Genomic DNA, 23,794 nt, shown 5'->3' on the forward strand with positions numbered 1-23,794 from the left:
CGAATATAGCAACAGAAACTCGCACGAGCTGCCTTCCGCACACGTGTGCCGCGATGATTCGCTCTCCTCGTTACAGTCTTGTTCTTCTTCTTCTTCTTCTTCTTCTTCTTCCTCGTTGTTTCTGCATAGCTTAGCTTTCTCCGTCTCCGTTCCCTTCCCCTCCGCAGCAGTGACACGCGCCGTCGCAACCTCCTCCCGCGCCCCCGGCGAACCCGCCCCCCGCCCCTATGCCGCCGCCTCCCGGCGACGTCGCCGTCCCCGACGGCGGCCGCTGCGCCTCCGCCGGCGAGGACGGCGGCCCTGACCGCTCGCATTGCGCGGACGCAAGCCTTCTCCCTCCTCCTCCTCCGCCTCCTCGCACCAGCTCGTCTTACGGCGATTTGCTGGGATTCGATAAGGTCCCGCTGACGGGCTCCGAGAAGGTGCGGAGGATCGTCACTGCCTCGGCCAAGGGGTTCACGATCGGAGCTGGCCTCAAGGGTGGGCTGGGGCTCTTCTCGGTTCTCGTCAGACTGCGACGGAGGAGATTGTCGGCGTCCTTGAGGTGACATAAATTTTGCTCGGATTTTGCTTTCCTCTGTTCGACGGCGCGGTTGATGGGATCTGCATTTGAACTTATTTGTCGTTCGTTCTGTCGAGTTTGATAGGAAAGCTGAGCTTTTTTCGAATAGAGAAGCCATTGTAATAGCTTTGAAGGAGACTTTGAGATACGGACTTTTTCTAGGAACCTTCGCCGGCACGTTCGTTTCCGTGGACGAAATTATTGCTGCTTTGGGAGGGCACCGCAGGCACGTTCCCTACTTTGGTTTCTGAATTTTCTTCTCTCCCTAAATTCAAATTTCTCTGAAATTATTGCTATGCGGCTCGTCAGTGAGATTACTCTTGTATTAATTAGGACCGGGAAGTGGAGGGCCTTGTTGGCAGGGGCGATAGCTGGGCCTTCGATGCTGCTCACGGGACCGAACACGCAGCATACGAGCTTGGCCATCTACATACTGATGCGTGCTGCCGTGTTGGCTTCCCGGTGCGGAATTAAAAGCAAGAGATTCGGGAAAATCTGCAGGCCCCTTACTTGGAAGCACGGAGACATATTCCTCATGTGTCTATCTTCGTCGCAGATTCTGTAAGATCGATATGGAGTGCTGTGCCTTTTCTTATCGATGGTTTGCTCTACATTAACTGCAGATTGGGATGATGTTGAAATGCTCCAAAATTCGAAGCTTTTTCCTTGGGCAGGATTTTGGTGCAGTGCATTCTATCCTTCTTAACTTGTAACACAGCTAATATGTAAAATTGTATCTGCTCATTATTTTCCGATAGATTGTATATGACATGTCCATTATCATTCTATCAGCATAAGCTGACTTATCTCTGTGAGGACATTCTAAGGATGCCAAATAGCAGATCCCACGTAGAACCATTGTTGGGTTGCCAGAATCTACATAGAGCCACTTGGAATAATGCCAGTGTAGATTATCATGTGTCGTTTGTTTTTTTTACTGCAATAGCTAGTGGATCTCCATTACTTATTGGTCAATCTGTCCTCATCCATATGGTAATGTCTGAGAAACTCTGAATTGACTTTCCTTGGTTTTTAATGTCTAGTCAGCACTGTTCCACATCAGAGTAGTGGTTGTTGTGTGATCATGAAAAGTTTTGATTATTTAATCATTTCCAGTGAGGGAGCTGGCCATAGAATTTTGCTTGTATGGTTGAAAAGGCTGGTCATCAATTTTGGTTTCTGGACAGTCAAGTACTGAGAATGGTTTATAAATTTTTTGGGTGCATGCATTTTGAACAAGTGGTAGTTTTGATTAATTACAGGACCTTAAAATTATTGTCCTTTTCTTATGGGAGGTACTTTTTCATACTTCAGGTCTGCTTACATATTAAAGCAAGAAAGTTTGCCTCCATCTTATAAGTCCTTCCTCAACAAACATGGTGGAAAAGATGTTACCATTTTGCAAGGGGTGAAAGAGATTGCTTCTGGCTTACCATTTACAAATTTGCAGGCGATAGAAAAGTATTATAAATCTACCGGAGTTGATATCAAACTTGATCCTGAGATGAAGATTCCCTGCTCGGTATGATTCTTATATATGTGAACTGTGTTGGTGATTACTTTAATAACTCTTGGACATTGATCTAAATCCTTTACATCATTTAACATGAATGAAATGTCATCTAGACAGATATGCCCTTTGAATTCTTTGTTGTTACTGAAGATATCCTGCTGTTCTTCTATCTCTGTTTCCCTTTTTCTTAAACATTAATCTATTAAACTGTTATCCTTTTGGAGCTTAATACTGAAAACAAAAGGGGTTTATGAGTGTATCAGCATATAGTTCATGCCATTGTAGGTAATGAGATAGACCCAATATCTGTGTATGAACAATTTTTTTAAATGCAAAATATTCATGACCCAGTGGATCAATTTGGATTCAGGGCTTGTTTCCCCCATGGACCATGTTCCGAGCTTGTGATATTGCAGCAGATTATGCCTCTCTATTCAGCTTATGCAGATTTCTTGGGTAGATTTGACTGATCTCACCCCAGTTGCTCCACAAGTAGTTTGTCTTTAGACTTTGTAGCCTGATGATATTAGTTTTAATACATCATGTGTAAAAAATTGGATTTCTACTGCTCTTGAGCTTTTCCTTGAGGCAGCTACTTAGAGTAGATCCCAGGGGAACTCAGTAGATATTCGAGCATTGCAGTGTTCAGAACTTTCTCCGCCTCAACACCATTTTGTCTATATTGACTTTGAGATATAATCTTGGAACAGATGGTACACGGAAATCAGTCATGCAGTGGACATGCTATTTCTTTTCTGATTGAAGCCTATAAAAGAGCATTGCCAGTTTATCTTCCAGTTTATCTCGTTCCTGCATTGATAGTTCATCGGAAAGGTCTTTCAAAAAGGTTGGCTTCATTTTCCTTTTCTACAGTTGATCTCTTTTAGTGTCTATTATTCTGGAAGGATAATGAAAAGAGAAGTCTTAACTTAAAGGCAGTTGTTATTTACATTGATTTGTCTTTGAAAAGCAATGGGAGTGGGTACTTTTTTTTAGGCACTGTGGCAGTCACTTTGTTCCTTTCTTTCCTTGGGTAAGATTTGTTAATCCAGCTGTTTAGTAACTCTGCAGAAAATAATAATGATTATAACTCTGGTTGCTTGCACAACCATGTGGCAAATTCTCTCATTTTTGCACACACACATTTAAGTTCAACCTTTTGTGGTGAGTGTTAGGTGTCCGATTCAACTCTTTAGCTTGACTATCAACATTTTGGTTTGAATACCCACATTGTATTGACTAATTCTGCCTTTTCATCATCTTTATGCATTCTAGTATACTGCTTCTATCTTACTGGTGTTGTTGCCTATATGTAATGTGCATGGAATATGCATGTATCAGTTTCCTGCTGTTTGGCTAGTTGACAATCTTTCTAACATGCTTTATCTCTTGCACATTCTAACATAATCTCTCTCCAGTTATGAGACGTGAGAGATCCTTGTAGTACTTTTCAAATGCTTGCTGATTGTGACCATTATGCTTTTTAAATCTCATGCAGGCCTTACACTATACTGGGAAAGGGTCTCATTGGAACTGCACGATCAAGCTTGTTTCTGTCAGTTTATTGTGCATCTGCCTGGTTAGTGATCCTATCTTTTGTTGTTTCCTCCTATCAGTTGATGCAAGAGGATTTTATCAATTTAGGAGCACTTTTTCTGCCATCTGTTAGTTGGCTAGTGGAGGTACCCATGGGGGATTACTATTTCTATTGTTGATTCATCCTTTGGCATGTTTGCCTCCTTGAATATGATCTTTTGGTTTTGTTTAAAGAATTGTTTACTACCTTTCTTTTATTATAATTGATTATAATCATAGCTAGCTACTGATATTAGAAATCATGGTGTATCTACTATCTGGTTGGAGTTGTTTTAGTTTGTGGAAAATAATGATTGAATGACTTCATAATATTGTTATTACTGTAATTCTGGTAAAATCTACTCTGTAAGAAAAGAGATATTGCCTGTCGAGTATAGTGATTCTATGTTAGGATGCTATCTTGCCAATTGATGCTTCAATTCTGGCTGTTCCAACACTCTGATTGGATGTATCTCGAGCAATAATTTCTGTTGTGCTCCAAGTTAGATGGTCCAATAATCAGCAAGAAAGAAGTCAATATTTCATTTCATAATTATTAAATGTATGACAAAGGACTTGTAACTTGGTGCTGTATCAAAAGGCAGCATTCTTCTGGATTAATGTATGAGAAAGTAAAGTATTATTTACAGTGTCTTTCCATGACCAAATATGGGATAAGCACATTTTCTGTGTTCATGGAGCCATTTGCGGAATACAATTATTAAATAAAGGGTAATAGAGATTCAAGGGTGTTGAAAGTAGTCTGTGACTTTGTGATACCATCTGGGAGAATGTTGTTGTCATGATGAATGAGAGAATTTCTGTTATGGTGGAGTTCGAGTAATTACATATTAAGTGTTGGAGTGCATGTCATTCTTTTGCCTGAAATGGTTAACTAAGTTATGAACAATGTTCATATAGAAACAGTTCCCAGATTACATGCATGAACACGAGCAGCATCTAATTCTTGAACAGGTTAAGATCAGCAGTGAGTTCTGTCGGGTCTAAGAGTTAATTTTTGACAGGATGAATTATCAGAGAAACATGCCTCCTATATCTTAACCACATTTAATTTAAATACGTTTTGGGGGTTAATTTGCACATAATACTGCTAGAAGAATATGATATCTAAAGCAAAGTATTATGTTTTTTGGCCAATGTTTCTTAAAGTAATGTTTGTCTTGTAATATATGGCAACAACTTTAGGTATTCATTCTCAATCACTTTCTATGTTTGAACCCAGAAGATGTAGGTTTAAAACTTTGTATTCATACTCAATGATGTTACTTTTGAAATGGAATGTGTCATCAACTTTGATGGAGATATATGAAAAACAATGAGTAGAAGACAGTAAGTTTTCACTGTCTTATTTACTTTATGGATCTTTTCCTCCAACGCATGTTTGCATTATTGATAATTTAAAAATGATTGCCAAGTTCAAAACTTACATGTGGGTCTCTATAACTGCCATTCCAGACTCATTGACTGGGATATTAGAGGATTGTTGTCCCATGTCAATTTCAGTGGTCTAGAAAGAGTGGCATCTTGGGTGAGAAAATTGGATGAGCTGAACTTTCCTAATCAACAAAACCCCCATGCTTCTAGCATACTGCAGATGCTTGGCTTATTTTTCTGAGCGACCACTCAGTTAATCTCACTTCAAGATGATAAAGTGCTATTCCATTGTCATGGGCATAATAAAAAAAAGAAGGGTCAAGAGGATGCCTCTAAGCCACCTTCTCAGGATTCAGTGTACATGGTGAGATTCCCTTAGATCAAACCTGGAAGAGTTAAAGTTACTATGAACCGTGCATGTCTCTAACAAGCTTCATCTACTGTTGTATCAGTGGTTCTATAGTCATAGTGTTCATGAGGGAATAATTAATGTCCTAAGACACAGCTTTTGCCTATCCTGAAAGTGAAGAACTTGTTTTTGATGCTTTGATATTATCTTACTTCCAAATCTCACTGTACTCAAATTACAATTTATAAAAAAAAAAAAAATCTATCGCAAACCCATTTTACCCTTTATTCTGCCAAATAGTTTTCCTCAGATCGACATGGTCATTGTGGAGGTAAAATGGTGTTTAAAAAGATGGGTTTTGGGATAGAAATATTTAACAAGAATGGCAGTATTTTGTTCCAAAAAAGACGGCAGTATGATGACTGTATCAAGTAACTTATTTTTGGATGAAGGATTTAATTGCTGGCAGGAGCTAGGTGAAAAGCTGAAGTTGTGGATGGGTTCCCTTAAATGGTGAATGCTCGTCTTCTCTTCTGGACGAGAAGATTCTCAACCTTAAACAAATTTCAATTGTACGAAGTCTCTAGTTGGTTAACCAAACGTCTAGGCCTAATACAACTTTAATTTGCATGCTGGACACTGTTGCTGATATCAGACTTGGTCTGTAGAATTTAGTGCAGTACTTGATCAAACTGCATGTAGATGCATTATTGTCCCCATTGTATATTAATGAAAGATTTTAGAGATGTAGATTGCTGACACGTCTAAATCTTTCAATGCGTTTGAACTTCAATTTGAGGGTGAAAAAATAAAAAATAAAATGAATTAAAAAGTTCATTTAAACTCTTTGCAGGATGTGGACATGCATTCTTTTCAGGATTTTCAAGAAATGTAACGTTCCCATGGTGGCCATGGGCACGGTAATGCTCTTTCTTGACTCTGTCATTTGTACTACTAAGAATGCATTTCTGCCCTTTTAACATTTTACCCATGTTCACGGCAGTTCCCTACTGGTCTGGCTTTGGCTATCGAAAAGAAAAGCAGGCGCATTGAGATATCACTGTACTGTCTCGCACGGGCTATTGAGAGCTTCTTTACATGCATGGCTGATGTCGGATATTTGCCGAAGTCAAGGCGTCTTACAAGAGTCGATGTGGTTGTTTTTAGCATATCAACAGCCATTATTATGCACTGCTATGCACAGGAGAGGGAAGTATTCCGTTCAAAGTACTTGAATGTTCTCGATTGGGTGTTCGGCATACCCCCTCCTCCCTGTGAAACACCAAGGTGCAAACAATCATCTGAAAATTCATCTTTTACTCTGACTTGATAACAGAACATGACTTATTCTTTAGATTTCCTCTCGCTTACTGTCTGCTTGAGGTAGCTTGTAATTTATGTATTCTTGTGCTCGAATTGAGCTGTGGCTCAGGATGCCGATATTTAACCTGTGTTAACTTTTGTCATAGAGTTGTTAATCAGGCTATGGGGTAGCAAATGTCAACAAGTTTTGTCTTGTACATGTAACTTCTCCGAACAAATGGAAATTTCTTTCATAAGCTGTTACAACCATCGGACAGTGCTTTCATAGAGTTCTCAGACATCACCAACCTTTTGCCTGAAGTAACTTCTGTAAAACTATGTCTTCCCAATGCGAATGACTTATCTTTGAGTATATCAGTAACTTATCCGAGGACATTCTAATGCAAACAAAGATAAATCAAAATTGTGAATCGTTTTAGGTATATGCATTTATCTTATGCTCTATATTTGTTTAATAAACAGCTAAGCACTTTTACCTTTTAGTTGAAGTTACTTCGGCAATACCTTTATGTTAATTTAGATAATTCCTCTTTTATTTAACAATAGTTATATGGATGTTAAAATAAAAGTAAAAGACAGCAAATTTACTTAATCTTAGTAAAAGACAGATATAACCCAGACCCCCTTTTAGGCAGTTAAACCTTGGGATGGGAAATGCCTCACTGATATCTTACTGACATAAGTTTCTTCACCTTGAATGGGATTAAATACACGAAATGTATTTGCGCCATCACCATCTTCAACGAACGCATTTTCCAGAGTGGTAACATGATTAGCAGATATGATCCAGTAGTAACATGATTGGCGCATACGAGAGCAGTGCTCAATACACCAGCAACTCCTGTCATATCAAATGGGTTCAATGTCAGACTAAATTCAATGCAAGGACTTAGGTCCAAATAATTTGTTCGAGTGCTAAAGCTATAAAATTTGGACCCCAGTGACCTGGTCGTTGTGCACGTTTTAATGGCATTAAATTGCCCACCTGATGCTGCTTCATCAAACGTCGATATTGCATTCATCGCAAAATGAGAGGCAATAAATAAGCGTGGGAATCCACCGGCTGAGTTAGGACGCCTTGCTGATCAGTGGAACCTAGAAGCATATCTATTCGTTGCGTCATTCTGCAATTAAATCGGCGGAATCTTTTGGGAATCATTCCGTCGGCAGTCCGCCTCAATCGCATCCAAATTGGACTATTTTTGTATGGTTTTGGGAACGAAGGAATCTACCCAAGCCATTAAATTTGCCTGAATAAATGACATTTAGAGTTCGTCTGTTTGAAGGAAAGCTATTTTCCATAAATTATTTTCTGATTTTTTAATGTTTATACGATGAAAAACTAGTCGATCCACATAAATCAATAAATTTACATAGAAAGAAAAAGACTTCTCCTTGTAGCAAATAGGAAATCGCTTTCTCTAAATTACCAAACTGATGAAAGCTAACTATTTTTCTTGAAAATGTACTCATAAAAATATTTCCTTTTATTATGAATTTTTCAATGAAACAAAAACACCCTTAGATTTCTATAGTGATAGAAGAATATGCACCCACTTGTGTGCATGACTTATTAGCTCATCTAAAAGAAAGATTATCTAACATCTAGTGTCGTGCGTATGCATGGACATCAGGGTATCGCCATGCTTACGTTTAACTAAGAATGGATCTGCATAAAGCATTTATTAATGAAATATCGATTCTTAAGAGTAACCGAGTTGTCCTTAGATACACGGTGAATGTTAATAATTGATATGTTAGACCTGTATCGATCTCAAGACCTCTTCTCTGTAGGAGTGAAGGGCTACACACCATTTCTACATGCACTGTCTTCATTCACTACTCTATGAATATTTACCACGCCTCCATCTAGCCACTAATCACAAAGAACCCTAACTCTCTACCTTGCACAGAATACATCCCAATCAGCTACGGCCACTGACACACGCAACGACCATCGTCGGACGTCGCATGTGTCATGTTGTCCGACCCAGCCGAATTGCCGCTACCTCAGATTAGGGCAGATTAAAGGTGGTCCATCTCTAAATGGGCCTCGATCCAAAGTTGACAATCTCTCTAGTTAAGAGTGGTAATTTCTGAAGCAAACTGATACTTTTAGTGGGTTGGTAAGTCAGTAAATAACAACTGGTAACTCAATACAAAAGTTATCAAATTTAGAAAAAGAAAACCAAATAGATATGATAAGCAAATCAAATGATGGTCAGTCAACCAAAAATATATGGTAATCCAATAAGATTGGTAAATTCATGTAGTAATATATAAGTTTAAGACATTTGCAAGAAGGAAACAAAAGTTGGTAAACGATATTAAACGTCAATAAACTGAACATAATAAAATAAATATTTGTAAATAACTCAACAAGAGTTGATTATCCAAAAGTAATTAGTTAATGTAAGAGTTATTATTTTATTTTATTTTTTGGTCAAAACTGTAAGAGTAATTTACCTTGACTATAAATAACAGTGAATACCTCAAACTTTCCAAATCAATCAGTAGTAACTTGGTGGAAATGCAATTGTACTTTTGGAGGGTTCTTAAGTTATCTTGAACTCATCTCAACATCAATAAAGAGAAGACCTACACATGTCCTCGAACCACTTACAGTCTCACGAACACAAAGAAAGGTCAATTAGCTCAATCTTTCATTAATAATTAAGAAACGAGTAAATACATCATTATGGTTCAAAGTATCGACTAATATCACATCCACATCGTAATTAGGTTAGGGAAGTTGACAAAATGTGCATTCATTAACAAGGAAAATATAGTTTATGCTGTCATGTTGCCTTTATATACGCCATTATCATAAGTTAAAAGTGTTTAACATCATAATCCCACCTAAACAAAACAAAAATCAGCTATTAAATACACACGTGGACCTTAGATTTAAGGAGAGGTTGACTTCAATCTACTGTAGAATTATTTTGGAAAGCTTGAACAATTTGCATGTCAAGATCAACTGGCTGGCGTTCGGATATTATTTTACTCCCATGATTTTATGTTGGGCATCTAAGTGCACGTTGTCCACCAAATAAAAGATCGAATTTCCTTCAGTCAACTGGATCTCGAGGATCTAATTTCATATGTTAATATCTGCTGCCTTCATCAATGCAGCTAATTGGCGTGTATAATTCTATAAATTCAGTGCTTACATCGCTTTGCTTAACGGGATATAGTATAAAAGTATCGAATAGTAATGGAAGTTTGCATGCTACTACTTGCCACTACAATAGTACGGGTTGGATGGGCATAAAATGGACAAGCCAAGAACAGCCATGAAATAAGAGACGGCAGGGCAGGTCCGGGATGGCGGATCTCATTCCAAATTCATTTCTATAAGTTTCGATTCTTCCCTAAGCTTGTTCCAAACCCTATAAGGTTTTTAAATGAAACATCAAACTCGTCTCACTTAAGTTACTCGGTTCAGTCGAGCTCCTAGAGGGTTCGCAATATTTACACAATTAGTGTTTTATGAAAAAAGTTACCTAACACCAAATAAATAGTACATCATATTGATTACACATCTATAGTCATGAAATTTGATAGGGAAAATTGCCAAAAATGACCTAAACCTATTATACAATGCTGATTCAGTGTTAAACTTCTTAATTTGATCAATTTAATCCTAAATATTTTAATTATTAGATCACGTGGTTCTTTTGGCCAATTTTGGCAAGTAATTGCTAAATTAAACATTGACCGTCTTATGTCACACATTTAAAGTTGATGTAGATGATTTTTAAATTTATTAAAAATTTCAGAATTTTTTTCTTCTTTCCCTTTTTCCCTTTTCTCTTGTTTTTTTTTCTTTTGCCCCTTCACATAGCCTTGGTGAAGGCCGATGGGGTCGTTGGCCATAGGTGAGGGCTAATCTAGCACAGGTCTCAAGCCCTCATCAAATTTGGGCTAGGTGAGAGCATCACTACCCTCACTGGATCTAAGCGAGGGCCACAAATTGATGAAAGGAAATAAGAAAAAGAAAAGGAAGAAAAATACATAATAAAAAGGAAAAATTAGAAAATTAATAAAGAAATGCAAAAAAATTATTCACATCAATGCTGACTACGCCAGTAGGAAGTTTAACACCCATGTCAGCAATACGTAACTAATTTTAGCTGAAATGACTACACTAACAAATAATTAATATGCTTAATACTAAATTGACCAAATTAAAAAGTTTAGAATTAAATTATCCTTAATACAATAGGTTTATAACTTTTTTGGTTTATACAACCAACTCAAATTCACATTCTTGCTTAAGATCTAACAATTATGAGGAATAGAAAAAGAAGAACAAAAAAAATTAGTAGAAGAAATTACAAAAATGGTCACTATACAATAATCCGAATTCACTATTCATCCACATCTTTTACTAGATGAAAAGTACAAAAAAAATTCTAAAACCTATTGTATTAATACCAATTTAGTCATAAACATTTTAATTAGATCAATTTAGTTTTAAACTTTTTCACGGTAATATCAATTACATCCATTCAACCAATTTATCTAGGAAATTGCCGAAATGGACATTGGTCATTCTATGTGGCATGACTAGCGACATTGATAATTTTATATAATTTTAATTATTTTTAAAAAAATTATTAACTTTTTCCCTTTTTTTCTTTTTTTTTCCTTCTCCTTTCCTTCTTTTCTTTTTTTCCTTTCTCTTTTTTTCTTTCTTCCTTATTTTCCTCCCTTGGCCTTCCGCCGGCGAGGGAGACGGCCAGCTATGGTTGGCGAGGTCACCCTCCCTAGATCTAACGAGAGGACCCATGCCTAGCCCTCACTAGGCCTCGCAAGGCACTTGCGTTGGTGAGGGGCCTCATCTAAATGAGGCTAGTGAGGGCTTCCACCAAAGGCCGATGAGGGGCTAGTCTCACTTATGGAAGGTGACAACTAGTCTTGCATGTGGTGGTGACAAGAGTCTTGCATGAGGAGAGAGAGAGAGAGAGTCTCAAGAAAAAGAAAGAAATTAATCAAAAATTTAAAAAATTTAAAAAAAAAGATTAAATGTCATATAAAAACATCCACATCAGCGTCAGTCATGCCACATAAGACAATGGGCGTTCATGTTAGCAATTCCCAATATAAATTAGATGAATGGACTCAATTGGTACTAATATGAAAATGTTTAAGACTAAAATAGTCTAATTGAAAGGTTTATGACTGAATTGGTACTAATGTAATAGGTTTAAGGCTTTTTTGGTACTTTTCCCATTTTATTTGTAACAACCATGATCGCCATGGCACTCACCGGTGACAAATTAATACTCTCCTACCAAAACCAAGGGGAATGTTTACAGTGTAAGGACCTCTAGGCCATCACTGTGTAATATTGTCCGCTTTGGGCCTCTGGCCCATGCGTCCAATACAAAATGTGGAAAGCTACTATGATGACAAAAAAAAGGACCTAAGAAAAGACAAGACACTCTTCTCTTGGGTTTCTTCCTCTCACACCTGCTGCCTCCCAGCCTCTCTTAGAGGGGAAGATTAGCAAAGCAAGAAAAAAATAGAGGAAGTGGGAGCAAGCATCTTTTTCTCTTTGTGAGAACTTATGGATCGAAGAAGCATTTGGGATCATTTCATTGGCAGAAAGGATTTTAATCCATTTGGGGCTTTTAGGGAACCCAAAAACAAATTCTTTTGACTTTTTTCATAGATAGAATCTATGCACTTAGCCTTGCTTGCTTTTTGGTCACAGTCGCCCCCCATTTCTCTTTGTGAGAACTTCTAGATCAGAGAAGCATTTGGGTTCATTTAGTTGGCAGAAAGGATCTAATCCATTTGGGGCTTTCTAGGAACCCAAAATCAACCACCTATATAGATAGAGTCTATGCACTTAGCCTTGCCTGCTTTTTGGTCACAGTCGCCCCCCAGCACAGTAGAGTCAACTCCGATACCACCTATAAGGACTCGAGGGCTACTACTATGTAATATTGTCCGCTTTAGGCCTCTGGCCTTCATGGCTTTAAAACGCATTACACAAAGTAGAAAACCTAAGTTTTATCAATTAGCCGAGAATTCCCCTCCCTTGACAATGTGGGACAAAAAACATGCGCTTTGCCTTGCCCATTTTTGGGTCGCAATCACCCGCTGCCACAACATCCGCCGGCACAACATCCCCCGCCATCCCAGTCACACTGCCCACCCTCAGCGCCTAGGTCATCACAAATAGAGACAACGAAGCTACCGCCTTGGGCTAATTATGTCAAAAGAGGTGGGAAAAATGTCTGGGTTAAGCTTAATTAGGATTTTTTTTTCTTTTTTTTTGACAAGGAAACTACTTTGGGACTTAGAGAGAGAGAGAGAGAGGAGTATCAAGTGACCGCACAAACAAGCAGCGGAGTAAATCTGCATTGTCGCATAGCTGCAATGGTGTACATATTCTATTTTATGTAATATGTTGAGAAGTTAGTACATTAACTCAGTCAAGGTAGATTGACACCATCGTAGCCATTGATCATATGATCCCACTATGAAGCTCACACATTTAATTGCTATGATGGTGTTGTCTACATATGTTAAATCCACATAATAGTTTTCCTAATTTGCGAACGCTTGTGTATTTCTTATGCAACGTGGGATAAATTTCACTCCCCAAGAGCGTGGGTGCTAGGCCTTGAAATAGACATGGCGGCAGGCTCACCCAAGCTCAACGACCCTACAAGGGTCCGAAGACAAATTTGAAGGCATCTCGGTACCGGTACTTAGACCAATCAAATGTGTGAGTTGAGTCAAGTTTGGGTCGGATCAAGAATAATTTGACTTAAATAGACTCATTTATAGCTAACCTAAACGCATATTGCTAAAACACTTTCATTTTAAATCCAATCTAAGAAAACCCATACCCAAATTGAGGTGAAAGTGCAAAGTGAACAAGTGCAAAATCTAGTAAAAGTAAGAGAGAATTAAGAGTGAGTCATAGAAATCAATTGAATCTAAATAAGTTATAAACCCATTAGAGATCATATTATGTTGAGCTTTACTCTACTAAATACATTTATGACTCATTATTGAATATAACTAACTTATATAATGACCTAGCCCATCAACTTTGACAAGTCTACCAATATTTGGTTGCCTCGAGCTAGGCCTACCCATAACCTACATACTATCGTAGGTGCTCTTAATCATGGGTGGACCAAGACAACAAAGGACGATGTAGTGATCACTGATCACCCGTGCATAGAAACTTCGGATTCTTGTTTAGCCTAAGAAGGATTTATGTGGTAGGCAATGTGCTCCTGAATACCGGGTAGGATGCATTTGATCTTAATCACTCTAGTACCCAAGCCAGCAAATGCGCCAAAAGGGGGAAGAAGAGGCTTTCACGACACGCGGCATTGAAGTCAAGACAGATTTCTTGCATCCGCTTAGTCTTGATTTGGTTATCCGTGATGGAATTCGATCTGCACAAGTTACTCATTTGTCCTTTACCTTGTTGGACAAGGATCTCCAGTGTTCCCACCCTCACGTCATCAAATCTGCATCTCACCTTAATTATCTTATTTTCCTGATCCGTACACACTAACTAGAGTTAGATAATGGTTTTCACTTTCATATTTGAGAACCCATTTACTATACCTGGCAAGGAAAATTATACAAATATTATTTTAACTTTAGTTCAACGTGCAATGTTATCCCTAAACTTTCAATTCATTCAATGAGATTTCCAATAAATCGGTTGATATTCAATTTAACCCCTAAATTATATAAAAATATCCAATATTGTCATTCCATTTGAACTCACAATATTTGTTGATGTGGCTTCTAATACAATAAATTTAAATGGTGGACAAAAAAAAAAGTTACATGTTGATTATCCACGTGAGATATGCATTTTAAATCAGGATATAACAATCCACATCATTAAAAAAAAATGATGGATATGTTAATGCTTGATTTGTCGTTTGAGCAATAGAATAAATATATTAAGCATTTACCAATACTTCACAAATCACGATTGAATCAGTTAAAAGTATATGAACGACATTACATGTCAGTCCAAAATTTAAGGACCATTTTTGTCATTGTCCTTAACACAATCCCATGCACGCTTTGGTAACTCGACACTTGGACATAACAAGAAAGCAACTGATAAGATTTTCTAGGGTTTTAGCATACGGAAAACTCACATTTGGGTGGTTCCTCCAGTTTTGCAGGAGCACCGGACCGTCGTTAGTTGTGACATTATCTGCATGGATTCGAACAGGCACGTGCGGGGAAATGGAGGTCAATGAGCAAATGGGCACGAAATCTGGTTTTGGATTCATTTGTTGGATGGTTGGAAACCCGGAGATTAAGCAAACCAGTTGTTTATCTGACAAACTGTCTCTATAGACAGACAACGCATATTTAATATGCACACTCTTAACGCTGTATGACATCACCACCTCTTCGAATCCAATTTGCATACGTATAACAATAGTAGCTAGTCCAATTTGCACACGTCCGTCTACCTTGTTATCTAAAATATGATGTAACCGAGATAAATGCTGATGTTATCACTCCTTAACTTTTTGTGAGTCGCCTCTTGAATCCAATCTATTCTTGAGATTCTGCATCGACCGTTAATGCTAAAAGTCTGGGAGAGTGTGATGAACCTTCAGAAATTATCGGGCAGAATTCTCCTGCATCGAGGTCTTTTGACATTGTGGCTAATTAGGACACTCTCTTTGGCCAACTACAGATATTCTGAGAGGAAAACTATGACAATTCGCATCGCTTTGGCATAAGAAACAGGGTCAAAACAGTGTTCAAAATCGATTTCAAGGTCGAACGAGTGGCTCTGATATATGCATCAATCTGGACTCGAAACAATTATAGGTCAGGTTCAGGTTTCAGGATCAAGAACTGGATTGGTTCTTCTTGGAACCGGCCAGGGACCAATTGATAAGACCAGGTTAGTCCAACTCCAAGGTTGAATTGTCCAGTTGTTCACCTCTACTCCTTTCGTGGAGATTTTTGGTAAATTCATTGATTACCACTTACACGCATTTCCTGTCAACAAATTTAGCTAAATTAGTCATAACAGTCAATGGCAATCAGGAGGCACCAAATGTAGCTTGGTAAATCAACATGTGTGTGTCTATAATTTACACTTAGTTAAGTATTAGAACTGTCCATGTTTAAAAGAGAGCTCTGTATAACATAAGATAATAGTTCAGGCCAGTTGCTTGAGGTGTTAAGGGATTTTGAGTTCAAACTGGAGGTTGCCCGTTCAAATCTCACTACTTCCATGCAAACTGCTCTAGGTAAATGCCACCTGCACAGGTCAAAGGCGTAAACTTAACCAATTCATAACAGTTGCAGGGTATTTCACAAGCCTTCAATAAGTCAGAACCCCACGTCCATACCCCCTTGATGAAAAGAAAAAGAAAAAGATGTTAGGGATTTTGTTCTATGTCGTATTGAGACCATTAATTTAATGGGGTCCAGGGGACAAGGAAACCTTGAGTGCAGGAGCAAAATGTTGTGTGTGCCTTCGTCTCTGCCTTCGGGTCGGATGAACCGTTTACTAACTACCCCCAGAGGAGGTGAGAAAAAGTGGGTGTTCCGGGAGAAGAAGTTTAGCTTCCTCAAATTGTTGGGCATAGCTAAAAGTCATTTTCGGTGCTCTGGCTGCTCCAAAGTTTATTTGCTGACGCTGGTTTTAAATTGATTCTCAGGTTTTAAAATAATAATAATAATAATTAAGAGCTTACGTCTTACAAGGGCGACCTTGAAAAATATTGCAACCTGCAGCTTTGGTCAAACAAAAGCTGACAAGAAGAATTTGAAAACCTACTTGTCTTTAATTTGCTGTACTGAGTAGGTACATACGGGCAAAAATCTTGTCTGAGCGGTCCCAAGTCAATGGTCATGTTATGTTGTGGCATTTGAAGCAGAAATACTGTCTAAACATCGAATCCATACACGAAACTATCTTGCTTGCGAGGGAGAGAAAAGGGTTCTAGTTGAGGAAGATGTTGTAAGTGCATTCATCCAGCTTGACGTCCAAACCCACAAATGGAAGACAATAACGCAACTGCACTTCACTATTCATTTTGACATTATATCAGAGCTAATCGGGATATTTCCATTTTCTCCATATCTATCATGATCGTGCGTATCTGATTATCTCTAACAAATTTGTTGTCCATAAATAAATTGCAAGGTTACATTGGCTATGATCCCACAATTTTACTCGATATTAATGCAACTATACTATGTTTGACTCCTACAATCTAATTGCATTCCACATTTCATTTTCGATCATTCAAGTTTTTTTCTTTGGTGAAATCTCTAGTCGAGTACATAAAGATTGAATTACAACTTCAATTACCAATTTGAACTATGTTCAACCTTTCCTCATCTTCAAGAAAACGAATTCAATTAGTAATACGACTTCTGCTATCTCTACGGATTAGTTAATGAAGTATTGTCATAAGACTTCACCGGCCAACACAGCATGAATCACGTTTTGCGTATAGAATTGCAGTCACTATATAATTGCAATGACTAAAAGTAAAACCTTCAGTGAGGAATTTCTATTAGTCATTAAATGTGATTTTACAAAATAAAAAATACTGTAGAAAGTGATTATTTTACGATTCTTTCTACATTTCATGATTTCTCATAGGAAAACCATGAAGGTCAGATGGAGAGCTTTGCTCACGAAGGTTCCTCGGTCAACGATCGTGGTGTGAATTGCTACTGAGCAATACATATACATATCTAAGAAAAAAAAATCCCATGCGTGTACCAAGATTCTGTTCATCTTACGTCCCTAACTATAACATCCCTTCATTGTATTCTCATCGTATGTAGAATATCAATGATTAAATATAACAAATATCTTCTTAAAACCCGTGCTCGCTAATAGTTTATAGTAATAGTAATGCAAATTTGGGGGGTGTTTGCTGCACCAACTTTCCCTCCAACTGCACCACACCCATCCAACTTAGGTCATCATACATCCGGTTGTGAATCCATCCTTGAACCCTCTTGAAGTCTTAATCACATGTTCAATTATATAGTACGTAATTTTATGAGTCTTCCCTAGATTTCTTTTTCGGGCGCATAATCAAATATAATTAGGTGCTGAAAGTGTTGTTAAGGATGATGTTAATCCACCCAGCAATACTAGGGATTTGAACAGAAGCTTGAGCAGACCGAATTTCAACCATTTGATCAGTCCAAAAAATGGGCTACTAGATAATTTCTTTATTCTTTTCTTCTTGCCCGTCGATATTTAATCGTACATGCCGATCGAACAGAAAGTATTTTGAAATCCAATGAACATTTTACTTTATTCGGCCGTCTCCTTCCATCGAAAGATTCTCTACCCCGCAACGTCCCCCCAACAAAATTGAACAATACCAACTTGGGTAATTATATTCTAAGTCTCTGCTAATAAATGAAGTACGAATTGATTATAAAATGGAAACACATGCAAGTGAGACCTGACCGAGATATGGGTGCGTGAACAGGTCATATGTATTGCGCAGATCAAGAACCTACTCTGCGTAGAATCGGGTCGCGAATGAATAATTAAGAAAAGAAAATACTCGCTGATGCGTAAGGGAGTTTACGTGCTGACCCTGACTAAAGAAAGCCTTCTTTATGTTGCGTGCATGGGCGAGACGAGAGCTTCTTTTGACCAACACTGACCTGCCACGATCACAAAATATTGAAATTATGACCTGAGCCAGAAAAGAAGAAGCAAATTCTCAACTCGATCCTTTAGAGGGAGCTTTGAAAGGGCGGGGCTCCTTTTTTATCTACTATGTCCAATGACAGTTGACGACCGACTAAACTCTTATTGAGTACGACAATATCGGATAATATAATGACAAATTTGTGTATATGTATAGCTCTTATCATAGCCCTTGAGCGACGAATCTGCTTGATTTTCTATCGTTTTATTTGGTTGGAACAGAACCTGAACTATGATATGACACATTACTAAAGGAAATGCCATGTTGAGCATAATTTAAATAAGTTGAGGTACTTGATCGGAAAATAAAAAATATATATGTACTTGATTAAAAAACCAGCGGAAGTTTAAGTAGTTGAGACATTATTATTCTAATCTTTAATGTACAATAGATAATATTTTTTGAAATAATTACTAAATTTTAGCTTAAATTTAGTTCTTCTTTAAGATCCTAGCACCATCCCTACAATATTCTTTTGTGGCAATTGACGCGGTGGAGACAATAAATACAAGTCGTAGTTCCCAAGCACGCACAAACTGTATTTGTACAAAGAGAAATCTCTCAATCTGCTCTATTTCTGAAAGAAAAAAAAAGGTAAGAGGGTTTATACCACAAAACACCTCAAATGATGTGCATTGTAATAGAAAAATCTTGAACTTTTTTTGGATCACTAAAAAATTCTAAATTTGCCTATTATGTTATAAATACCCTGAAATTTTTTTATGTTATATAAAATCCTAAACTTACGCCACTGTAACAAACATTTCTTGGATGGAATTAAAAGCACATTTATAAGTCTAGGAATTTTCATTACACAAAAATATATATATTTGGGTATTTGTATTATAGAGGGTAAGTTTAGGGTTTTTGATGATGAAAAATAACATAAGTATTTATATTATAGTGAGCATAATTTGGAATTTTTTGTAGTAGTTGCCTAAGCTAAAACTGAATGTTTCTACCAGACATGATAAATAAATTTAGATGCAACCCTAACCCTAAGAAATTCTAAATAGTTCAGTAATAAATAGTATAAAAAAGATATAACAAGAAAATAATAAAATGGATAAAAGCAATGCAAAAATTCCTGAAAATAGAAAGGTCTTCTAACGCGCCTAAATGATGAAATTTGAAAGCTGAAGCTATTGCATAAAGCGAAATATATTCAACCACAATATAACATCTGAACGAGCTTTTTTAATTGATTTATAAAACCCTAACTCCTGTTGAATTAAAAGTTAAGGTCATTATATAGTGAGACGTGCAAATCCATTTTTAGGGTCTGGCTATTGAACTTCTGCTTATCTGAACGCTCAAGAAAGTTTCTAGCTACGTCGACATCATCACTAGATAGAACAATTATTTCTTTGATCAACCATTTCTCCAACAGTTCAAACCAAGGAGAGGGCTCAGCTAGCGAGGACTCGGGAACAGCACCAGATAGATTGAAAGACTTGCATTTATACGTAAACAAGTACTTTCATTTAAACGTATATTAAATGATGCATGACCGAGTCTCGCTCCGCGATGTTTCGCCCATGGAATGAAAAGACAAAGCACTTATTAGACCTTCGGGCTTCTCTCTATACATGAGATGAGGGACAAATTCGTCAATCTAACACCTGTCAACATCTCTACAGTGTTTGGCAAGGTGGAATATGGATTCCAGTTAGCATCTCACCAAAATAAAAAGTGTCAACCATGGGTTTGTGCCCATTAAAAATATTCAAGGACTGAAAACTGTGATCCTATATAAACAAGGCGGTACCACGGAGAAGCAACCAAAGCAACCAAAGCAACCAAAGCAGAGCCATAAGATCATTAGAGAAGCAGACTCACTGCCAGTAGTAGAGAGAGGGAACATGGGAAGGTCTCCGTGTTGTGATGAGAATGGCCTCAAGAAAGGACCTTGGACTCCTGAGGAAGATCAGAAGCTCGTTGATCACATCAAGATCCATGGCCATGGAAGTTGGAGAGCCCTCCCCAAGCTTGCAGGTCTCTCTCTCTCTCTCTCTCTCTCTCTCTCTCTCTCTCTCTCTCTCTCTCTCTCTCTCTCTCGCTCTCTATAAAAGCTTGGCCATTTAACTTCTTTTTTTGCAGGTCTAAACAGATGTGGCAAGAGCTGTAGATTGAGATGGACCAATTACCTGAGGCCAGACATCAAAAGAGGCAAATTCTCTCAGGAAGAGGAGCAAACAATTCTTCATCTCCATTCCATCCTGGGAAACAAGTAATACACAAATGCCATTTTCCTAATTGTTATTGGCATCCATTATAATTGGAGTGCCTGTAATCTCGACTAAGCATTTCTATGCGACAGCATCTTTAATTTGAATATATAGTTAATAAACGCAATTCTAAACTCTTTGTCCTTAGGTGGTCTGCGATTGCCACACACCTACCAGGCCGGACCGACAACGAGATTAAGAACTTCTGGAATACCCATTTGAAGAAGAAGCTGATCCAGATGGGCTTCGACCCCATGACTCACAAACCGAGGACAGACATTTTCTCGAGCTTGCCACATCTAATAGCCTTAGCCAACCTGAGGGACCTCCTAAGCAACCACCACCCCAACCCACTAGATGAGCATGCAATGAGACTGCAAACTGAGGCTGTTCAGTTAGCCAGACTCCAATACTTGCAGCATTTCCTCCAATCTGCAACATCACCACCTTCTGTGACCAGCACCAGTCCATATGGCCAAACTGGTTTTTCAGAAATTGATGCCCTCAACATGTTCAGTTCTCTCCCCCCCATGAAAGAGATCAATCACAATCTAGTGCTCAGTTCGGCACAAATGGAGAACCTGTCCTCGTTTTCTCTCGAATGCGCAGGCTCTACAGTCGTTCCAAACCTATTGAGCAATTTGCCAGACCAACAAGTGCCTTTCGATTTTAATATGACCTCGTCAGACGGTGATCACCAGATAAGCCAATACAATATTGTCAACCAAGGTGATCACCAAAACCAGTCATCTGATGTTCTTCATCATCAATGGGGTTTTCTATCTCCATCATCCGTTCCTCAGGCCGTGACTGAGACTTCGATGAGCAATAACAATCCAGGAGAAGCGAGCAGCACAACTTCTAGCTATGGAGGATCCACTACATCTTGGCCTGAGTATTTGTTTGATGAGTCCCTCATAAATGAGATTTCTTAGTTAAGAATTTAAGTTCCCTAGGCATCGGATTGGTTTGTGATTTCTTTTCTCATCATCTTTTTTTCTTCCCTTTCTTCTTTCGTTCTTACTTTTTCTGGGGCCCGCTTAAATGCTTGTTTAGTTCAACTTTTATAGTGGTATAAGTTGCACATATAAGCATATTTTTTTTCAGGCTCACACGTGAGTATTATTTGCTTATTTTCGTCATATACTTAAATGTCGATGTACAAAATCTGGAGACAATTGACTTTGAAGATTTCCATTTTCATCCAGCAGTTAATTATATATATTGGTTTTTCCTCGGAGAGACCAATGAAGAAAGGCAAAGAAAAGAAAAGAAAGGAAAAGAAAAGAGAAAGAAGGAAAATCATGATAAGATATTCATGTGTATGTCATTACTTTGGTCGAAGTAATTATCCTTTCCAGCCAGATTGCAATTCTATGTTTATAACCTCTTACTCAGTTTTGAACGGTGACCAATTTGCCAAGGTTAGAAACGTGAGCAAGTAAAAGTATGTTACTTTAAAGGAATTGGAAACTTGAGTATAGTTGAGCCTGTTCTTTTTCATTTTTAAGCATAAACTTCTTTTGGCATAATTCCTTTTGGAAGTTTATATAGCACAAAAACAGTCTAGCAATCAACTCGACATGTGAAAATAGTTTCACACGTTCTAATAGCTTGATTTCTCCTATTTCTTCTCTAAAAGTTATGCGGAATCCCAAAAAAAAAAAAAAAAAAAAATCGCCTGGTGGACCGTTTCTATTTAAGCAACTTTGTCTTTTTCTCCATTTTCTTTCTAGGTATCTTTGTCATCAAAGAAATGTAACTTCATGAGTGCCGAACGAAGAATTTTAGTTTGTTGAGAGCAAGTACTTGAATTTGGCACGTACATATTTAAGATCAAAGTGTTGATGAATACAGCACTTATTAATCAGGATTACATCGAACACTTCGTTCAGTGTCTTTGCATTTCACATAATTATTAATATAATTAACTATGCATATTAGACTAAAATATACTTTTAGCAAGGATGCAAAATACATTGAATTTAGGATTGCAGAAAAAAGACTGAATTTAAAGAAGATGACCACGGGATAGATTTCATTGACAAAACATTTCTCTCCATTATGAGAAATCTCTTTTCGTGGAATTTCCTGAACAGCCGATCGATCCCTCCAATTCCAGAAATTCCCATCGCAATAATTATTACTCATTTCCGTGACAGGCGATGTGGATGCTCGCGGACATTAGTTATTGGACTTTTGCCTAATTTCTGGTAGACATTAAGATCAACGAATTTGCCAAATTGGGAATTATCGCCGGTAACTAATCAGGCGACCTGCCAAGAAAATTTGAAATGCTATATAACAAGCGGAAGAACGAGATGCTAAAGCGTACACTCAAAAGATTTACTGTCCGAATGTAGGTAAGCAGTTCTTGAATATAAGAAGAAAATTGAACAGGAGATGCCTTGGTTCATACTCTTTATCTTGAGTTTGCGTCTCTTTTGTTTCTTTTCCTGCAAGCGACTGACTCTATACTTCCTCCGAATTCCCACGCACAGCATCGTCGACAAAGGTCGCGACTTAAATCGGATCATCTACGCACGCCAAAATAGTCATGGGCTTCAGTGAAACTCGAGGACAAATCTAGGTGGATATAGAGATGATTAGGTCAAGGCAACATGGAAAACAATGAGAGACACACGTATGCTTAGGTTTCTTCCCAACCCTTGTCTCCTATATTAAATGAGAAATTTAGTTTGTTTTAGTCACCTAATACGACCCCATTTCTGAGGTCATATGGCAATTATGTTAGACCAAAGCCCTTCATCAAATAATTAGTAATCAACTCGCTCTTTAACCTTGACAACGACCATTGAATCCGGTTAGGGCATCAAAAATATATAGTTGGTGGCAACGACATGGAAAGGGCAGATAGCAAGTGGAAACATCAAGATGGAGACGTTTTGTCTTTTGATGAAGTAGAGTAGCAATCGAAAATGACATTCATGTTTTGTTTCTTTTGTTTTATCAATAGGACGATGTAATAGTTTTAAACGATTCATTCCGCTGACTAAAAACACTTATTTCAAGAAGATTTTGCCATGGTTTCATATCAATTTGGGGATAATTGTGCATATTTGGGTTTGTAACCATTCGAAACCTGATATATATAGACCGTCAACATAG

At 37.9% G+C, this 23,794-nt stretch overlaps 2 protein-coding genes across 2 annotated transcripts; both read left to right on the top strand.

The window, feature by feature from the left end:
* The first annotated feature begins 94 nt into the window (after positions 1–94).
* LOC104416012 (transmembrane protein 135 homolog) lies at positions 95–6,966 on the top strand. Its single transcript, XM_010027455.3, has 8 exons — positions 95–544; positions 648–788; positions 896–1,123; positions 1,877–2,084; positions 2,786–2,922; positions 3,574–3,654; positions 6,248–6,314; positions 6,398–6,966. The coding sequence occupies exons 1-8, from the start codon at positions 228–230 to the stop codon at positions 6,722–6,724; spliced, it is 1,506 nt and encodes a 501-aa protein (XP_010025757.2). The 5' UTR covers positions 95–227; the 3' UTR covers positions 6,725–6,966.
* Positions 6,967–20,233: 13,267 nt separating this feature from the next.
* Positions 20,234–21,834, top strand: LOC104416021 (transcription factor MYB93). The gene is made up of 3 exons (XM_010027469.3): positions 20,234–20,432; positions 20,538–20,667; positions 20,814–21,834. Exons 1-3 carry the CDS (start codon positions 20,300–20,302, stop codon positions 21,598–21,600), a joined length of 1,050 nt encoding a protein of 349 aa, XP_010025771.2. The 5' UTR covers positions 20,234–20,299; the 3' UTR covers positions 21,601–21,834.
* Positions 21,835–23,794: the final 1,960 nt, after the last annotated feature.

Source organism: Eucalyptus grandis, chromosome 11 (genome assembly GCF_016545825.1).
Source record: "Eucalyptus grandis isolate ANBG69807.140 chromosome 11, ASM1654582v1, whole genome shotgun sequence".
Lineage (NCBI taxonomy): Eukaryota > Viridiplantae > Streptophyta > Magnoliopsida > Myrtales > Myrtaceae > Eucalyptus > Eucalyptus grandis.